The sequence below is a fragment of the Melanaphis sacchari genome, unplaced genomic scaffold (assembly GCF_002803265.2).
Source record: "Melanaphis sacchari strain LSU unplaced genomic scaffold, SCAv2.0 Contig4_pilon_pilon, whole genome shotgun sequence".
Classification (NCBI taxonomy): Eukaryota; Metazoa; Arthropoda; class Insecta; order Hemiptera; family Aphididae; genus Melanaphis; species Melanaphis sacchari.
In genome coordinates, this window is record NW_020271335.1 from 9,541,709 (window position 1) to 9,561,723 (window position 20,015).

Consider the following 20,015-nt stretch of genomic DNA (forward strand, 5'->3'; position numbering starts at 1 on the left):
AAATTAAATAATCAGAAAATATGTTTTTGTAAATTATTTAAAATTGTAAGTATAATGCGAAATAGTTATCAATAAAATAATTTACCTAGCAAATTCTTTATGATAACCAAATACGTGATATATAATGGGCTATTCAACATACCCTGTTTTAAAAGGGCTACTTTTTCTATAAACGTGAGGTTCATTTATTTTCTGAGAACTATCGCCCTTGTTACAGCACATTATTATGTCATAGCCGATAAGTTAAATTAAAAAAATGTTCTGGAGTTTGTCGATTACATCCCAGATGCAGGTAAACGATTTTTTGCCCACCTTTTCCGTGTTCCGATTGCGTCCTATTGTATAGTAGGTAAGCGATAATGTGACAAATAAATTGACTTATTAATTCTAATATTTTTGTCATATATGGTATGGAGGTATATTTAAATACGAATTGGTTTTTACTTGATGAGTTAACGAACATTTTATCTTAAGGTTGATACTCTTATCGATTTACGATCACGTAGCGATTTAGTACGTCAAGTGCCTTATTAGAATCGAAAGATACTTTAAAGTTTAGACTTAATAATGAATACCATTTTTAGTGAAAAAAATAAGGAAATCCGTATAATTGATAAGTTTAAATATTGTATTTTAAATTATTTATTCTTATATATTTGGATTTATTTTTATTGGTTTTTGTATAATTATTATTAAAATAATTATTAATAATGACTATTCGTTTTACAAAATGTTATGCTTATATATCATACAACAGGACGCAATCGGAACATATAAAGGTAAGAAAAAATAATTTACCTATCCGACTTGTGGACGCAATCGACATACTGAAAAGCTATAAAAGGTTGAAATGGGACGCAATCGAATGATGCCCAGATGTTCATACTATAAAAATTAATATTAGTAAATTCACTAACTCACCATAATTTAAGACGTCTATCTTTCAGCATTTTTGCAAAAAACCAGGTACAACAGCTTCAGATGAACACTTTCGATGAGAAGAAACATCTAAGATATAATTGCAATAGTTCCTCAGTAAATGATATATGCATTCGATTTTTTAATGTAAATATCAGGTACCTACATTATAAGGTTTAGTTAATGTTAAGATTATGGTATTATGCATTGATAAACTTTAATGTAAACTATCTACAGTTATGCCAGCTTCCATGAAAGTGGAATTTCCATCTTAATTTTTGAAGCATTCGTGTTTTGAAGCTTTTTTTTCACTTGGTATAGCTTTTTAACATAGGTACTGTGTCTATAACTTATCTCGAATACTCATAAAAAGGATTTTTTAGTTCTAAATCTAAGCCTAAAAACATTAGGTATAATGAGCTGAGAAATATTTAAAATTTTTACCGATATTTATAGTTACATGTTCAATTAAAAATTGAATTAGGTAAATAACTTCCTCATAGGTTGTTATTATATCGTTGCAAAATATTGAAAATACATAGGCACATTTTTTTTATAAATATTTTATGTTCAATATGAATATGAGTTGGTAAGGTATTTTTTACTTAAAATTTTATAAAATATTCAATTTGCATAGCAGCTAAGGATTAAAAATTGAATACAAGGTCCCACATTTTAGTAGATTATTTAGTAAATTAAAAATTTTAAAGATACATAGGCACAATTTTTTTTTATGAGGAATTTAAGTTGCGCTGAATTTTCCAAAATCATGTAAATTTAAATTATTTTATATTTAAAATGTATGAAATATTAAATTTTTATCGGCAATGCATAAAAATTTAACACATATCTAAAGTACAGAAAAGTGGTAACTACTTTCCCGCTTTTTAATTTTCATGGCCTATGGGCAAGGGGTGTATAATAATAAATTAATAAATACTTACCGCACCAAAAAGGGCATTGTAATTTGTTTTTCATGATCTATTCAACCATGTGCCGTCAGATACAACGATAACATACGGTATTTCATCATCGGTGACACTATTATTATCTATGGTAAGTATGGCGGATGGCCTCTTTTTTGCCAGTTTCTTTCATCGCTTCTAAAACTAATTCTTTAGTATTATTCAGTATTAACTATTCATTCAGTAGGTACTCGGTAGTTCATTATAAAGGACTAAATGTTCAAATTGGCCGACAACATAATATCTGTGAGTAACTTAGACCCATACATAAAGTTGCAGATACCATTGCCGAATTTATTAACATTGGCGAGTTGCTATAGAATTTTCGTTTGAAATAGGTATAATCGATTTTATTACAAATATTAGGTACATTGAAAAATAAACTCAGATATAAAACCATTTTGTATTTCTTTTTCTCAATTTTTGGTCCTTAAAAGTACAACCAAAAGGCTTGTGTTCTATTTTTCTAATAGTTTCAAATAAATATTCTACATCAACGAAATGTCTACCTTTACATTTCCTAAAATTAAATATAAATACTTATAGGTACTAGTCTGTAGACTACATCATATAATAATTAATAATAATAATAAATTTATTTTATATATTGCTATTACTAATAATATATACATAGGTGTATAAAATAAGAGTATCTAACAGTGAAAAGTTTCAAGTCCCTATAAATAATATACAAAATTTATTAAATAGCTAAAAATTATTATGTTGTAATGATTATTTTAATAAAGTTGTTTTTTTATATCCATTTTCGTTAAAATTACTATATAAAATGTCGCTAAAAAAAATGTTACCTTTCTTACTAGTAACCACTTAATATTTAGTATTTTCTATATTTTTGAACTATTACTGTAATGATAATTTATTTAAAATTTTGTATTAAATTATCAAGCTACGACAGTTTTTGATTAATTACAACAAAAACGAAAATCGTTATTTTTATGCGTAAATTTCGATTTCATAAAAATTTAAACTTGATATACTCATGTTAACTGTATACCTATGCTATAAAAAAATCCTAACTAAGGATTTACGATTTTTTTAATTGCAATAAAAAAAACTTAAGAAAAATCGTATTAAATTTTAAAACATTTTGATCTGCCTAATTTTTTTTACCGACATTTCTAAAAAAATTAGGATATCTTTAAATTATAGGTAGATATCCTACAAATTATATTTAACCCTTGTCCCTTATAACCCGATAACAGAAACAATAATATTTGACGAAGTTTTCAGCGACGCACAATGGATCGACTAAACTTACGTACACGCATGCGCATGTCTCTAAATTATTAGATCAAAATATTTAAAACTAATTTATGAACGTAAAATAGCTATACACCTGACAAAAATTTAGGTACTTTTAGTGGTTTGATTTAAAAAAATTATACAAGTTTATTTAACATAGGTCAAAGCACTTTTTCAATTGTAGCAATATTTTTATGAGAATAAATATTTTAAATTTTATAAATTTGTCAATTTTTAGTATTAAATATATTAAAAAAATGCTTCAATCGATGCAAAGTAAACTTGTATCTATACCAATTTAAACATATTTAAATTTTTAAATCGAACCACTCAAAGTACACTCATAATTTCTGTCAATCACTTATAGGTCGTTTTGATGAAAAATGTATGAGATTTGCAATCCCATTAAAATATTTTACTAGATTTTTTGGTTTCAGTATAAACTACTCATGGAAAATCTTTTATTACATTTTCAAAAATCATATAATATATCAAGAAAATGTTTTATGAACTTCTAATTACCAAATAGCTTAAAATTTATTGTAATTTTGAATGGTGACTATATATTTTTAGTATTTTTTTACAGAAATAAGAACAATCTAGGTGAGATCTGATGATTCTATAATGGCTTCTAGTAATCCATTAATAGATGAACAAATTTCTTCACCTTTAGAAATCTTTGGACAAGCTAAAAAACAAATCAATAAAATTTTCATTGATATTCTGGACTATGTGGCTGACGCATCTAAACACATGATTGGTAATTATTAGATTTGTTAATAATTTATTATAGTATCTTAATACTGCTTTATTGGTATTATATATTTATGCAAGACTTTCTTTTACTTTATTTATCTAATTTATTATTGATAAATGATAATTATAGGGTATTATATTTATGTAATATACTAATATAGGATATTGAAAATGTTTATACTTAATTTGAATGTGTCACTGTGACTTATTTGTAACCAACTTACCTACTTTTCAATGGTTAATTTTATTTCCCTTGGTTGATGATAAGGTTTATTCTATATCTGGCTATGAAAAATTAAAAAGCGTTATAGTTAAAATCGCAAATGACAAAACCGTGAAAAATAAAAGTCGTGAAATGTTTCAACAGCGAAAACATTAATAGAGAAAAGTAATAAATTCTATTCGATATATTTTTCCTAAACCATATAAATTTAAATTATCATTACTGCTGCAGTATTATAAAATAAAAAATAAAATTTGACATGACAATACTTCTTAAGTATTTTAGTTCCTAATTTTGTAGTTATTGACTAATTGTTTAATTGTATCTCTTTTGCGTTTTCTGGACAATTCGACGATACTCATTACTCGCTATATGTTGATTTATTTTCATTTCGTTTAAACTTTGTTTCTTTTGAATTTCTTCAATAAATTTCCATATTGTTGGATGATATAAACTCAATAAATTATTAAAGTCTCTATGCCACCCTTCAACATAATTATTTGTTATAGGTAAATCAGATATACCTAATAGTTGTATAACAGTTCCACAATGAAATAGGAAATCTAGGATTCTTCTTTCTACGTCTATTTTTTGTCAAACCTAAACAAATAACTATTGTAGGTATTTTAATGATTTTTTGTTTTTTTAACTTCTAATTAACTCCATTATGAATGATTATGAAACTTGTACCTATCTTATGGATATGATCTAACACTGATGTAGTGAACACTGAATAGTCGATTCAGATCGGACAACAGACAATTCAATCACAACTTATCTTTATTATTACGTAATCGAAGATGTAGAAGTACAAATTAACATTGGTCAGCTAGTATTATTATTACTATTTAAAGGTATACCTAATAACGAAAAGAATTTCTTACTTTTCGCTATTAATGTTTCACTATTAAAACATTTCACGATTTTGACTTTCGCGGTTTTCACATAGACTCTATAACTAAAGATAAAACTGAATTTTATGAAAACATGAATTGACTAATAAACTGTTTACTGTCAAGGTTGTTAATTTCAAATGACCAAACATTCTTTATCAGTCTTAGTAGTAGCTACTAGCTTGTTAAAATATTAGGGAATGTATTTCTGTTATATATACAAATTTTCTATGAACCATAGGTACCTATTATATATACTGATGATCTACCTAGTTAATAATAGGTGTATTAATATTTTATCTTTGTTAAACACAACTAAAATTAAAGTTTCTAAAAATTAAAATATAATTAAAATCTCCAAAAATAAAAATGTGTATTGAATTATTAATTATTATAAATAGTAGAATATTACTAAGACATTATTTATACTTAATTTGTTTTTAATTGCTGATAAAATCTTTTAATGATAAACTATTATAATTTTAGATCATATTATATTCAAGTATTAGAAAAAAAATCAAAACATTTATGTATTAGGGATTATGTTTCAGACTTTTTAGACAGTTTTTATCTATGATGAAAGTAGAACACTTTCATCATAAATATATTCATACAATTATACATTATTTTTTTTCATTTTTTTATAATATTTTATTTTTTTTAGATTTGAATAAAAAATGTCCTGATGTGATCAATGAAAATGAATTAAAGTTCATATCGGATTATAAATCTAAAGGCAAAGGAATTAGTGAAGTGTTGATACGTGATCATATGAAAGTTGCTTTTTTTGGGAGGTTAGGAAACTTCTAGATAGGTACTCTTGGTGTCTGAAATTATGTTAACTCTTCAGAGCGAATTGGTATCATCTACTTTGTTATTAAATATACCTATTACAATTTAATGTAATGTTACAAATAAGCTATTTGTTTATTACTAGCATTTTCTATAAATATTATTTTGTATGTATGTGTAAATTTTTTATTGATATTTTAATTAGGTACCTACTTAATTTTTAAAATTTTTTTTTTAAATCACAATTTTTTCCGAGTCATTACAAATAAATTTATACAACTTATTAAATTCCTATATTTTACGTAGATAATATGTTAATATTATTTAAAATTTAATAAACCTCATTAAACATGTTTATATAGAGTCTAAAATTATTCTTATAGTACCTATATTTAATTAAAAATTAGGTAGTTCATTGATAAGACATTTAAATTACTAATTCAATATTTAGAACAAGCAATGGAAAGAGTACAGTTGTAAATGCGATGTTGGGAGAAAAAGTATTACCAAGTGGTCTTGGTCATACAACTAATTGTTTTCTGCAAGTTGAAGGGTCTCAAACTGGTGATGCGTATTTAGTTACTGAAGGTAGTAATGAAACACAGAATGTAGAAGTAAGTAGTTGTTTATTATTACATAAGTAATGGATTAATGGATTAATGTTTTAATTTTTAAATTTTTAAATTATCAAATTTATTTTTTAGTCCGTTATACATTTGGCACATGCTTTGAATTATGAAACGCTATTGAATGAAAAAGAATTAGTACACATATATTGGCCAAAAGACAAATGTAGCTTATTAAGAGATGATGTAGCCTTAGTTGACTCTCCGGGAGTAGATGTTACACCACATTTGGATGATTGGATTGATGCTCATTGCATTGATGCTGATGTTTTTGTGTTAGTTGCTAATGCTGAATCAACATTAATGGTTATTGTAAGTCAATTCTGTATATTATAAATAATATTTCAACAATTTTAAAACAGTATTTTATAAGTATCTATTTAAAGTCTAATGAAGTTAGTATACCAATAATTTTAGTGATATCCATATGCTATTCTACATCTTTCATCTATTCTTTAAATAGGTACTTAAAACTCATCAATTATTTATTAAAAATTCAACTTAATGTAATGTTTTTCTTCCTGACCTCACATAAACTAATTATGCTTATTTTAATTATATATATTTTATAAATAAAAAATAATGTACTTAAAATAAAATTTTGCTTTGGAGTAATAAATTTAATATAAATAAAAAAGTTTAAACTTATATAACAGTTAGTAAAAATAAATTGTTTGTTTGTAATAATTTAAATTTGTGTAAAAAAAATATTTTTAAAATATTGAATGTTCTATGATATAAGAATCGCCCAGTTTTCTATTTACAATAATGACAATGATATAGTAAATAACCTTAAAAACAGAACAAATATCATTATTTTACATTTAGCGAACAAAAATATATTATTTAAAAAAAAATATGGGATATTAATTTATAGTTAAATTAAAACCATATAAATTAATAATCTGTTTTAATTATACAACTTATACTCTTTCCAGGAGAAGAATTTTTTTCATAAAGTTTCAACAAAATTATCTAAGCCGAATATATTTATATTACACAACCGCTGGGATGCATCTGCTAATGAACCAGAGTTCTTAGACCAGGTAAATTTTATGATCATATTTAAGTTACTATCTTTCCATCCAACTTAGTAGCCAAGACCAGATAAAAAAAAGACTTGATTTTACCAAATTTTTCTAAATAAATTACTAAAAATAATTAGTCTATCATATTTATAATATAAGCATGTAGAAATATATATCTGCATATTATAATTTTAAGTTTTATAATTGTTTTATTTTGCTTCTTTAACTATTTAACATAGAAATGTTTTATTAGGTGCGTGCACAACACATGAAGCGCGCTACGGATTTCTTGGTGAAGGAGTTGAAAGTTTGCACTCCTGAGGAGGCAGTGTCTCGTATATTTTTTATTTCTGCTAAAGAAGTGTTACAAGCTCGTGTTAATGAACACAATGGATTACCTTTAGATAGTGGAGCATTAATTGAAGGTTTTAATGCTAGATATTTGGAGTTTGAAGAATTTGAACGTAAATTTGAGGAGTGTATCTCAAAATCTGCAATCAAGACTAAGTTTTTAAATCATTCACAGCAAGGGAAACATTTAGTCAAGTGAGAATTTATCAATTATTTATGTTTATTTTACCAATATTAATCTTATATTTAAATTGTATAAAATATTATAAAAATGTAATTACAATTTTTATTTTTTGTATAATACACTTTATATTGTATTTGAAAAGGAATATCCATGGTGACCATTTTTTGTCATGCAATGGTCAACATCACCCATTTGACACCCCTACTGAGTTATTTATATTTATGCATTTACTTTATAGTAGATCCACGTTCATGTGTATTCATTGGTCACTGGGGTTTCTTTTAAACGTGAATGGAGTATAGAGAATAAGTTTTTAAGATATTGCTTAAATAATTTGAGCTATTTTAATACTAAGAGTTTTTGTATTATTTTTAGAGAAATGCTTAAAATTATGGAAACAATTTACAATAGAAGTCAAGAACAAACATATTTAAAAATTTGTCAGATAAAAGAATTTCAAGAAAAATTGAATTTTACTGAACAACAACTTATAATTATATCAAATAAAATAGAAATGAAAATCCATCAGATGGTTTATGATGTGAATGATAAAGTAAATTTGCTTTGTTGTGTGTATACAATATACATGTATTAAATAACTATCTGTATTTTTGTTTTGTTTTAGGTATCCAAAGCGATGAACGATGAAATTCACAGATTATCAGTTTTAATTGATGAATTCAATTTACCATTTCCCTCGGAAGCCTCAGGTTTAAATGTTTATAAAACAGAACTTCATAACCATGTGGAATCAGGTCTAAGTAGCAATTTACAAGCTAGACTTTCTACCACATTGGCCATTAATATAGATCAAGGTCAAAGAGAAATGATTGATAAGATGTCAACGTTATTACCAGAAGATAAACGGAATATCAATGTAATAAATCCCAAATGTAGACCATTTGAAGTTTTATATTGTTTACCTTGTAAGAATCTATGTGGTGATTTTCATGAACAACTTGAATTCAAATTTTCTTGGGGCTTATCCAAATTAGTTCCTCGTATATCATCATTAGCCAATTGGTCATATAATCAATCAAGAGTTATAATAGTAAATTTATATATTTTAAATAAGTTATTCAATCTTCATTGCAACTGTAAAATAATTGTTTTTAGTGCCCGACTCATAATCCTTCAACTAGCGTTGTTGATGGTTTATCTAGTGGCTTCGATGAAAGTTTAGTTGTGACACAAAATTTGTCCATGATATCTAGAATTGTAGCTGCCTCTGTTGGTACTCAAAGTACTATTGGAGGACTTTTATTAGCAGGATTTGTTAGTATTAATACATTTGTGATATTGAATAGAATTAAAATTCTCTCTTTTTTAGATGCTAAAAACAGTTGGATGGCGTTTGATTATAGCTACTGGTACTATTTGTGGGGTTCTTTATCTGTATGAGCGTTTGTCTTGGACAACGAAAGCAAAAGAACGAGAATTCAAAAGGCAATATGTTGATCATGCTACTGCCAAGCTTCGTTTGATTGTTGATCTCACTTCTGCAAATTGTAGCCATCAAGTACAACAAGAACTTTCTACTAATTTTGCACGATTATGCCAATTGGTTGATGAATCAACTTCTGATCTTAACGATGAAATGAAAAATTTGGATCAAGAACTCAGCGTGTTAGCAAAATCGACTGAAATTGCAAAAAATTTAAGAAATAAAGCAGATTTGTTGGAAGTAGATTTGAGGCAGTTTGATGATACTTTTCTGTGTAAAAAATGAAGTAGGTAATATAAATGTAAAATTATTGTATTTTAACTTATTTTTTGAGTATTTGTGCTATTTTTAGAGATAATAAAATGTATTATATTTATTACAGAGCTTAAGAAGACGTCTCACCCACATGTGTTATCTCTGTCTTACATATTATATACAACATGGCAAATTTTCGTTCAACAGAATCCATTTTATGTTGTTAGCTATACAAAATATTGAAACTTTAAAATGCTCATAATTCACTTTAAAATTAAAATATCAATAAATTTCTATGTCATTGCCTAGATAAAATTCTTACATTTAAGTTTGATGATAGGTAAATTTACTCTTATGTTAAAGTTAACAATATAAAATTAATTCTGTTGAACGAAAATTTGCCGTGTTGTATATATGTAAAATAAAGACAACAAATGCGGATGCGGTGTCCTCTTAAATTAAAAATATAAATATTGTTTACCATTATAGGATATTTAAACGTTATGAAAAATTTAGCGTTTCACGTTATTTAAATTATTATTATGTGATTATTACATATTTAGGTGTATATATTATTTAATAATATGTAATAAATAATAATAATGTTTATATAACGTTTTATCATATACTGTACACTATAATTATTATAGATTTGACTTAAATAAATAATATATATTTTCATTCGAATGTTATTTTGTTATAATTAATAATTTAATACATTTTTCACGATCTATACAGTCTCTAGTTCAATATTAACATTACATTTTATGCCAATTAATACCGGATATTGTTAAGTATCATACATTCAACTTTAAATTTTGTTTGAAAAATTAATATTCAAAATGATGGTGAGGTTCATGTAAAAATATTTACAGATGTTTTCCAAAATGTGTGTGTACATTTATCAAAACAATAACAATGAATAATGTAGCAAAAATTGATACTAATGATTTGCAATGTGATTGTTCTAAATTAAAAATTAGATTAGAACAAATGTATATTGTATACACACAACAAAGCAAATTTTCTTTATCATTCACATCATAAACCATCTGATGGATTTTCATTTCTATTTTATTTGATATAATTATAAGTTGTTGTTCAGTAAAATTCAATTTTTCTTGAAATTCTTTTATCTGACACATTTTTAAATATGTTTGTTCTTGACTTCTATTCTAAATTGTTTCCATAATTTTAAGCATTTGTGTAGAAGGCGTCTGTTGCACTATTTTATTTTTTTTTTTTTGTATATTAGTTCCAAATAAGTTTTTTGTCAATACGTAATCCAAGGTATTTTATTGAGTTTGAGTTAGGCAATAGGTTATTATTTTACATTAATAGGGGAAATTTCTTTCAATTTAAGGAGAAGTTTATTTGAATTGACTTGGTTTTTATTTATCAATTTAAATTTTCCATTGCTTGGTCCATGAAGAAATTAGATTTAAGCAATGTTGTACCTGTTGAGTTGCTGTTAGGAGTTCTTTATTTGGCGATAGGATTGCTGTGTTTTCAGCATAGATATTTAAAATGGTATTTTTTGTAGTACATTCAAATATAGATTGTGATTTTTGATATAAATATATGTATAAATAATATTGATTATGGAATTAGAAATATCTTAAACATATTTAATAATAATAGCAGTAAAAATAAATTGTTTAGAGGACTTCAAACGCCTATTAAAAATGTACATGATATATGCCTAAAAATCATTCGTCTGTCACTATATTCACATAATATTAGGTAGGTATATTATATATACATCAGAAACATAATAAGTAATAACAATAATGTACTATAGCCTATAGGTACGCTAAAAACGAGAGAAATCGCATTTAAATCAGATTAGATATGTGCATATTTCATACATAAAATTAAATTTAAACTTTAAATTAATTATAGCTTGATTACATCATATTATTTTTGTGCTTTTAAAAATTATTTTATGCATAGGAACTTTTTTTATTATTGTTTATATATTTATTTATTTACGTGTCGGTGAAAATATAGTTAGGTACAACATTAGTAGTGATTTTACCGATTACAGCATTATTTAAATATCACATCAAATATTGACAATTTAATATAATTAAGAATAGGTAATGTGTATACCAATATACCTATAAATATAAAATAATATCATTATGTGTTATATATTGACTATACTGTATTCTTAAAGTGGTGAGCTTTTAAACTTAATAGCTTCGTTCTACATTCTTCATTCTTAATTCAATTTTTTTTAATATTAGTAGAAACAGTATTACATTCACTGAAGTCTGAAATATAAAAATCCAAACCCAAATAAATAGACACCAATATTATAAAATGTAAGTTTGAATTTAAAAGATAAATCCCGCCTATTTAGAAATGTCTTTGTATATACATAATCAAAATGGACGTTCACGATGAATCATAATGACTCACTGTTTATATGAGGTTCATAGAGTTATGTATAGGTATGACCACTTGTCTGGTTTGAGGAAATACAATTTATAAACAGAAAGGTATATCAACAACGATAAGAGTTTAGAACGTATCTGCGCAATACCACTGTTTCCTTTATATTATTCGTGTTGGCCCATGTTAGGTTTTCCAGACGACCAATGAGAATTGATGCATTGGTGTTGTGGTTGGGCGTAGTATTAGTTTTACGACAGACCTGCGTATCAATAAGTTACTGATATACCTGTCATGACTCATGAGCTTAGTAAAACATTTGATTATTCTTTATGTTATTACTTTTTGATATTGTTATATATTATTATTTTGCTAATCTTTGAAATATTCGAATGTTATTACAATTTACAATATTATGGTATTCTTATTCGATGATATCATCGTTTCGTATTCAGTTTTCTGTGTACTGTGTAGTGTAATCCGGTATTCGTCATAGCTTGGGTGTTGTCTATACATTATATGCATACACTCGTTTAAAAGTTACGAATAGTTTATAACTCTTTTAACCTTTATACAGTAGTGACAGAGAAATAAATAATACAACATGACTGATCAGTTTGGTCCCATTACTCTAAAATGGGATCCCAAAAATCTTGAAATACGAACTATGTCTGTTGAAAAGACATTAGAGCCATTAGTTTTACAAGTAAGTACAGTTATATAAAAAAAACATTATAGTAAAATGAATGTCTTACATTGGTGACTGTTACAGGTGACTACTTTAGTAAACACTAAAGGTACTTCACGAAAGAAGAAAGGACGTTCTAAAAGAGCCCATGTTCTAGTTGCTGCTGTCGAAAAAGCTACAGAAAATTTTATTGAAGTTGGAGAACAAATTGCTTTTGAAAATCCTGATATAAAACAAGAAATGTTAGCTGCAGTTGAAGAAGTTCGAAAAACTGGTAATTTCAGAAAAAAATATTTTTAATTCTTTTAAATCTATTTCATCAGCATTTGTCAAGTTATAAAAACCCATTTAGGCAGATATAATGAATTTTTTTTTTTTGACATTATATTAATTTAAGAATTAGTAGATGTTGATGTAACATGCTTTAATAAATATGGAAGATTATAATGATTTTTTAAATTTTAATATTGTACAAAGTGGTGTTTGGAAAAGTTTGTGGCATAGTTTTTATTATTTTATGTAGGTGATGCTATGAGTATTGCTGCTAGAGAGTTTGCTGAAGATCCTTGTGCTTCAGCTAAACGTAGCAATATGGTAAGAGCAGCAAGAAATCTCTTGTCAGCCGTAACACGCCTACTTATACTTGCAGATATGGTTGATGTACATTTATTATTGAAGTCTTTAAGAGTTGTAAGTATTATTAGCTTTTATTAATTGATGTAATATTTTATTAAATAACTTATTAAAGTTTAAAACATATATTTTTAATTTAACTTTAGGTTGAAGATGATTTGGAAAAAGTTAAAAATGCTTCAAGTCAAGCAGAACTTCTTGACAATATTAAAGTTTTTGGTAGAAGTGCCAGTGAACTTATGAGTCAAGCTGCAAAACGTCAACAAGAATTAAAGGACCCTCAATTACGTGATGATCTTGCTGCAGCTCGTGCTATTTTAAAAAAACATTCAACAATGCTGTTAACTGCTTCCAAAGTAAAAATTTTAACAATTTAAAAACTAACTAATCCTAAGTTAAAAATAATTTGAATTTACTCTTAAGGTGTATGTAAGACATCCAGAACTTGCTGCAGCTAAAGCTAATCGCGATTTTGTGTTAAAACAAGTGTGTGAAGCTGTAAACACTATTAGTGATGTTGCCCAAGGTCGATCAGCAGCAATGAATGATAATGGGAATCAAATTTATGATGGACCTGGTGAATTGGCTGCTGCGCTTGATGATTTTGATGTAATAACATTTTATTTAATTTATTGTAAATTCAAAGGAAATTTATTTTAAAGATGCTATCATATTCTTTATTATTATTAAGATGATTACAAATGGACATTATAATTTACCCTATTTTTTCTTAATTGAGTCAATAACATTAATGGATTGATAACAGATCTTATTTTCTTATGCAATTTAATTGAGAATATCTTTCATTCATTTTCAAATTTAACTCAAACCTTCTCTAAAATTAATTTTAAGATCTCAATTTTAAATATTTATCATATGAAATTAAAATAAAGAATTTATTGATAAGTGTTTCATTATAAAATTAATTCAAATCTGTTTTCAGAAGTCTTATTCAATATATAAATCAATGATGGGACAATAAGTAAATACTTTAAAATGTATTTTCACATAACAATTATAGAAATGTTTGTGCTGAAGTTATGCATTAGGGTAGATCTGCACACATTAATTATCACTTCTTATACACACAATTTATATGTGTGCATTCTTTATATTGTCTTTAGTGTACTCTTTTAAAATAAATCATTTGTAATCTGCTTGAAATCTAACCATGATACTACTTTGTTTGCACATATTTTATTTATAAATAATGATCTGTTTTTAAAATATGTGAAATTATTTTATCATACCTTAAACTATTAACTCAAATTTTATTGAACAATTTTAATTGAAATGTTTGTAATTTCCTTCTTACCAATAATTGCTTTATAAATAGTATATCAATCATGATGATAAAAAAAAATCTATTTATGTTTTGTATTTTAGGAAAGAATGGTTATGGATCCTCTTGTTTATAATGAAGTGCGTACTCGTCCTTCTTTAGAAGAACGACTTGAAAGCATTATTAGTGGAGCTGCATTAATGGCTGATTCTTCATGTACTCGTGATGAGCGTAGAGAAAGAATTGTTGCTGAGTGTAATGCTGTACGCCAAGCATTGCAAGATTTGCTTTCTGAATATATGTCTAATGTAAGTATTTTTTCTATAAATTAATCAATATGAAATTTATTTTTATATAATACATTTAACTTTATATTCCATTAAGAATTATTATTTTTATGTTGGTGTTTGCAGCAATTGCAACTCCAAAGGGTCGGAAAAAGGGTATGGTTTATGGTTTTTGTTAAAACAAATTTGTTCTTGCACTTAACACACCATTTTTAGAAATAGACTACAAAATTATCCATTTTGTATACTCTTTTTGATCACTCTTATGTAATTATTAAACTAAATTTAACACTTAAATCATTAATGTGTGTTTTCTTAGTTGTATGTATTTAAAGAATTTTTCTATAACTTTGAATTCATACTTTCAGTTATTAACATACTAAAATACATATTTGAATGCACGACTACCTAATATTTTTTTTCAATGAGTTGAGTAGAGTTTAATTTATTATTAATAAACATAATAAACATATAAACATTTTATGAATTAATAGTAATCTAATGGTCTCAAAAATAGAAATTAGTGGTCCACGATTAATCCATTAAATTATTTAATTTCTTTATGCAATTTGGTCTAAGTATTTAAAATAGATTTATTTTATGACGTTAAGTATATACATTATAATTACATGTAATAATTAACTTGAAATTCAATTAATCAAGTTAATTGTGTAACACTCTATTTAAGAATTTTATTTATGGCACCATGAGAATTGTATAAGATACAGTGTGTCTAGAAATTTTAAAATTCATACATTTAAAGAGATTTTAAAATTAGGTACAGTAATTTATAATGATACACTTACAATACTTTTGGTGAAATTTAATAACTTTGAATCATTGACTATTTTTATATTTTGTGATTTGCTACCATTACAAATCTAAGAATTTAATAATAACATAGTTTTTAATAAATACATTCAATGTTTATATATATATAATTAAGAATTTCAATAAAATTAATTTTAAATAATGGTTAGCATAAATTAAATGTTCTTAAGATGACTTTTACTTAAATTAAATATTTCTATTTATGATCAATTTAATTTACTAAATTAACCATTTTTATAAATATTTTACCTATTTGAATGATATACATGTATATCAATATACATACTTTCATATTTACAAGGACATTAATTTACAATAATACAATTTCAGTTTTATTTTTAAATTACTATTGAATTAAAGACTATATGTTATTATATCCATATAGTTTAAAAACAATTTAAGTAACAATTTAGTTTCAATTTAATTCTTTATACTCCCATTAATTCTTTATTTATTTTCAATTATCTGTTGTAAATATCTAACAACTATAACTATTTTGTAAGTACAAGTTTAAAATAATAACCACACCTGTGTTACCTTCAAGATTCAATTTCATTTTAAAATGCACATAATTGAGTCAGTAGTTACTATACTATTTGATATACTTCAGTTCTGTTAATACTCAATGTTGTACTTGTGTTTAACTGTTGTTTTATAACAATATCACCTATTATGTTCAATTGTTTTTTTCAATTTTGCATGAATAAAAAAATCACAGTAAGGCATGCCATTTGAATAATTTAGGATAAATATTACAATTTTAAATTAGGATATGAATTGATAATTTTATGCTTTAAATATTCCTTTTAATAGATGAGTGTAAAAGAAACTAGTGAAGGATTAGAACGTGCGATTGATCATATGTGTCGTAAGACTAGAGATTTGAGACGACAATTACGTAAAGCTGTTGTAGATCACGTGTCTGATAGGTAAAATAAATTCAAAGTAAATTAATTTTTAGTTTAATTAATTTATATTTTTTTGTTGAATTACAGCTTTCTAGAAACAAGTGTTCCATTACTTGTTTTGATTGAAGCAGCGCATTCAGGTGATGAAAAAGAAGTTGAAGAATGTGCTCTTGTATTCACTGAACATGCAAACAAACTTGTTGAAGTAAGTTAAGCTTTAATAATTAAACATAATTAAACTTATTTAATTTTGATTAATTTGTTTTCAGGTTGCTAATCTTGCATGTAGCATGTCAAACAATGAAGATGGTGTGAAAATGGTCCGAACTGCTGCTGCACAAATTGAGAATTTATGTCCTCAAGTGATAAATGCAGCTAGAGTTCTTGCTGTTCGGCCCCGTTCTAAATTGGCACTTGACAATATGGATGTTTTTAGAGATGCATGGCAAGCACAAGTTAAATTATTAACTGAAGCTGTTGACGATATAACAACTATTGATGACTTTTTAGCTGTTTCAGGTTTGGAATTACCTTTATTAATTATATTTTTAAGTTTGTTTACATATTTCATTATTTGATTTTAGAAAGTCATATTTTGGAAGATGTGAATAAATGTGTTCTTGCACTTCAAGAAGGATCAGCTGACCCATTAGACAGAACTGCTGGAGCAATTAGAGGCCGTTCAGCTAGAGTTTGTAATGTAGTAGCTGCTGAAATGGATAATTATGAACCTGGTATATATACTGAACGTGTATTAGAAGCAATCAAAGTATTACGTGATCAAGGTAAATAAATATAAAGCTATAATTAGTTAATTTCATAAAAATAAAATGTTTGTTTTATTTTCAATTTAGTTATGCCCAACTTTGCTCAACGTGTTGAGTTAGCTGTTGATGCATTATCAACCAATCCTCCAAAAGAAGTAGATGAAAATGATTTTATTGATGCTTCTAGACTTGTTTATGATGGTGTTAGAGAGATACGCAGAGCTGTTCTCATGAATAGGGTATATAATTTATAACATTTTTCTTGTTTAATAATATAAATGATTAATGATTTGACTATTATAGACCGATGAAGAATTAGATCCTGAAGATATAGAGTTTGATGAACATTATACAGTTGAGACACGAAGTAGATGTAAGTGTGATAACCAATATAAGTACATTTTGTTTTTTAAACTATGTTTAAGTGTTATCTTAAAATATGTTTTTTCAACTAAAGTATTTATAACACTTTAATCAGGAATTTTAAATTATTTTATAGCAAGTGCTCATACTGGAGAACCTTTGGACGAGTATCCAGATATTAGTGGAATTACTACAGCACGTGTATGTATTGATAATATTTATTATAAATTGTTTAATTTTAATATTTTATAATATACTTAGTGTAAAATTATTGATTTATTCGATTGTATTTATGATATATTACAGGAAGCCATGAGAAAAATGACAGAAGAAGATAAACAAAAAATCGCTCAACAAGTTGAATTCTTTAGGAGTGAAAAGTTGAAGTTTGACCGCGAGGTAGCTAAATGGGATGATACAGGAAATGATATCATTGTTCTTGCTAAGCATATGTGTATGATCATGATGGAAATGACAGATTTCACACGGTATAGATTTAAAAATATTTAATTTTTTAATTTATTATTTATTAGTACTTATTACATAACTGTGATTTATAAATTTTCTTTACTTATAATTTTTATTATTAAATTATATTTTTAAATTTTTTAAGTGGCCGTGGACCATTAAAAACTACCATGGATGTTATTAATGCAGCTAAGAAAATTTCAGAAGCTGGAACAAAATTAGATAAACTTACTAGACAAATTGCTGACCAATGTCCAGAATCATCAACCAAAAAAGATTTGTTAGCTTATTTACAACGTATTGCTTTGTATTGTCATCAGTTAAATATCACTTCTAAAGTTAAAGCTGATGTACAAAATATAAGTGGTGAACTTATTGTTTCTGGGGTATGTTTTTATTTTATTGTATAGATGTCTGATACATCATTGTCACACAAAATAAATTTCTAGTTGGATAGTGCCACATCTCTAATTCAAGCAGCAAAAAATTTAATGAATGCTGTTGTATTAACTGTGAAATCTTCATATGTAGCCAGTACTAAATATCCTAGACAAGGAGCAGATCTTCAAAAAGTAATTATTTTGTTTTATGAGGAAAAAAAATAGTTAATATTCATATTATTTATTTCCATAGCTTGTTGTTTGGAAAATGAAAGCTCCTGAAAAGAAACCACTTGTAAGACCAGAAAAACCAGAAGAAGTTAGAGCTAAAGTAAGAAAAGGCTCTCAAAAGAAAGTACAAAATCCAATAAAGGCTTTAAGCGAGTTTCAAAGTCCTACTGAATCTGTTTAAAGCGTATAAATATTTTTTATTTAGGTATTTAGCAATTACTGATTTCAGACATAAGTATATTTACTTGTACATTAATAAATAAAAGTAAATGCCAAATAATACTAGGTTAATTAAAATAAACAATAAATATCATTTTTTTATTGCTAATAAAATTTTAAATTTATTATTTTTTATTTATTGTTTTTTGAGCATAATTGAGAAATGACTAAATATATTTGGTATATTTGCTGAAAAAAGTCTTGTATATCCCAAATAAATGATTTTTATTATAAGTATTAAAATCTATGAACAATCACTATATTATCTTAATTGATATTTAGTTTGTTATTAATTATTATAATTATCAACTTTTTTGTAATTTTAAAATTAGTTTTTAATTTACCAAATAGTAGGATTATATATCCTATATTATTATTTATACCGTCCTAGAAATAATTGTTTAGTATTAATATCAAATTTATATAAAAATAAATAAATAACTTTTATTATATTAAAAATTTTTTTTTTTTAATATTTGTCTTGTAGATTTTGAATAATAAACTTAAAGCTGTGCACACTTTTGATATGTATTATTAAGTTATATACCATAAATTGTTTTTAATACAAAAATAAATATATCTACCAACTATTATTTATATTTTTGTATAATTTTTTTTGCTATTGCAAATAATCAAGACCTTGGATGTTAATTGTTAACTCTTTTAACAATTTATCTTTAGGGTTTTTCCAATTATTTCTATTACAAACAAGTAATAACCACCAGTCTAATGACTTTTTTTTTGCAATAAAGAAACATTTAGGTTCTTTGGTTTTAATTTTGAATTAATGGCAACTCTAGGTTTTGGATTTTAGATTTTAATTCATGCAATATTTTCTTAATTATTTATGTACAATCATGTTG

At 25.5% G+C, this 20,015-nt stretch overlaps 2 protein-coding genes across 3 annotated transcripts; both read left to right on the forward strand.

Moving 5' to 3' along the window:
- The first annotated feature begins 286 nt into the window (after nucleotides 1–286).
- Nucleotides 287–9,728, forward strand: LOC112599222 (transmembrane GTPase Marf-like). Its single transcript, XM_025346040.1, has 11 exons — nucleotides 287–292; nucleotides 3,750–3,906; nucleotides 5,683–5,812; nucleotides 6,262–6,424; nucleotides 6,515–6,748; nucleotides 7,375–7,482; nucleotides 7,718–8,010; nucleotides 8,375–8,552; nucleotides 8,625–9,050; nucleotides 9,116–9,274; nucleotides 9,330–9,728. Exons 1-11 carry the CDS (start codon nucleotides 287–289, stop codon nucleotides 9,726–9,728), a joined length of 2,253 nt encoding a protein of 750 aa, XP_025201825.1.
- Nucleotides 9,729–12,382: 2,654 nt separating this feature from the next.
- On the forward strand, nucleotides 12,383–19,126 carry LOC112598985 (catenin alpha). Of its 2 annotated transcripts, XM_025345669.1 has the most exons (18): nucleotides 12,383–12,801; nucleotides 12,868–13,057; nucleotides 13,307–13,473; nucleotides 13,563–13,772; nucleotides 13,840–14,025; nucleotides 14,803–15,006; nucleotides 15,112–15,141; nucleotides 16,630–16,745; nucleotides 16,812–16,929; nucleotides 16,994–17,243; nucleotides 17,309–17,509; nucleotides 17,579–17,730; nucleotides 17,795–17,864; nucleotides 17,991–18,055; nucleotides 18,161–18,342; nucleotides 18,468–18,708; nucleotides 18,772–18,894; nucleotides 18,956–19,126. In XM_025345669.1, the coding sequence occupies exons 1-18, from the start codon at nucleotides 12,700–12,702 to the stop codon at nucleotides 19,112–19,114; spliced, it is 2,766 nt and encodes a 921-aa protein (XP_025201454.1). In that variant the 5' UTR covers nucleotides 12,383–12,699; the 3' UTR covers nucleotides 19,115–19,126. The 2 variants fall into 2 exon arrangements, with proteins under 2 accessions (XP_025201454.1, XP_025201455.1); XM_025345670.1 differs by lacking the exon at nucleotides 15,112–15,141 and having other exon boundaries at nucleotides 12,387–12,801.
- Nucleotides 19,127–20,015: the final 889 nt, after the last annotated feature.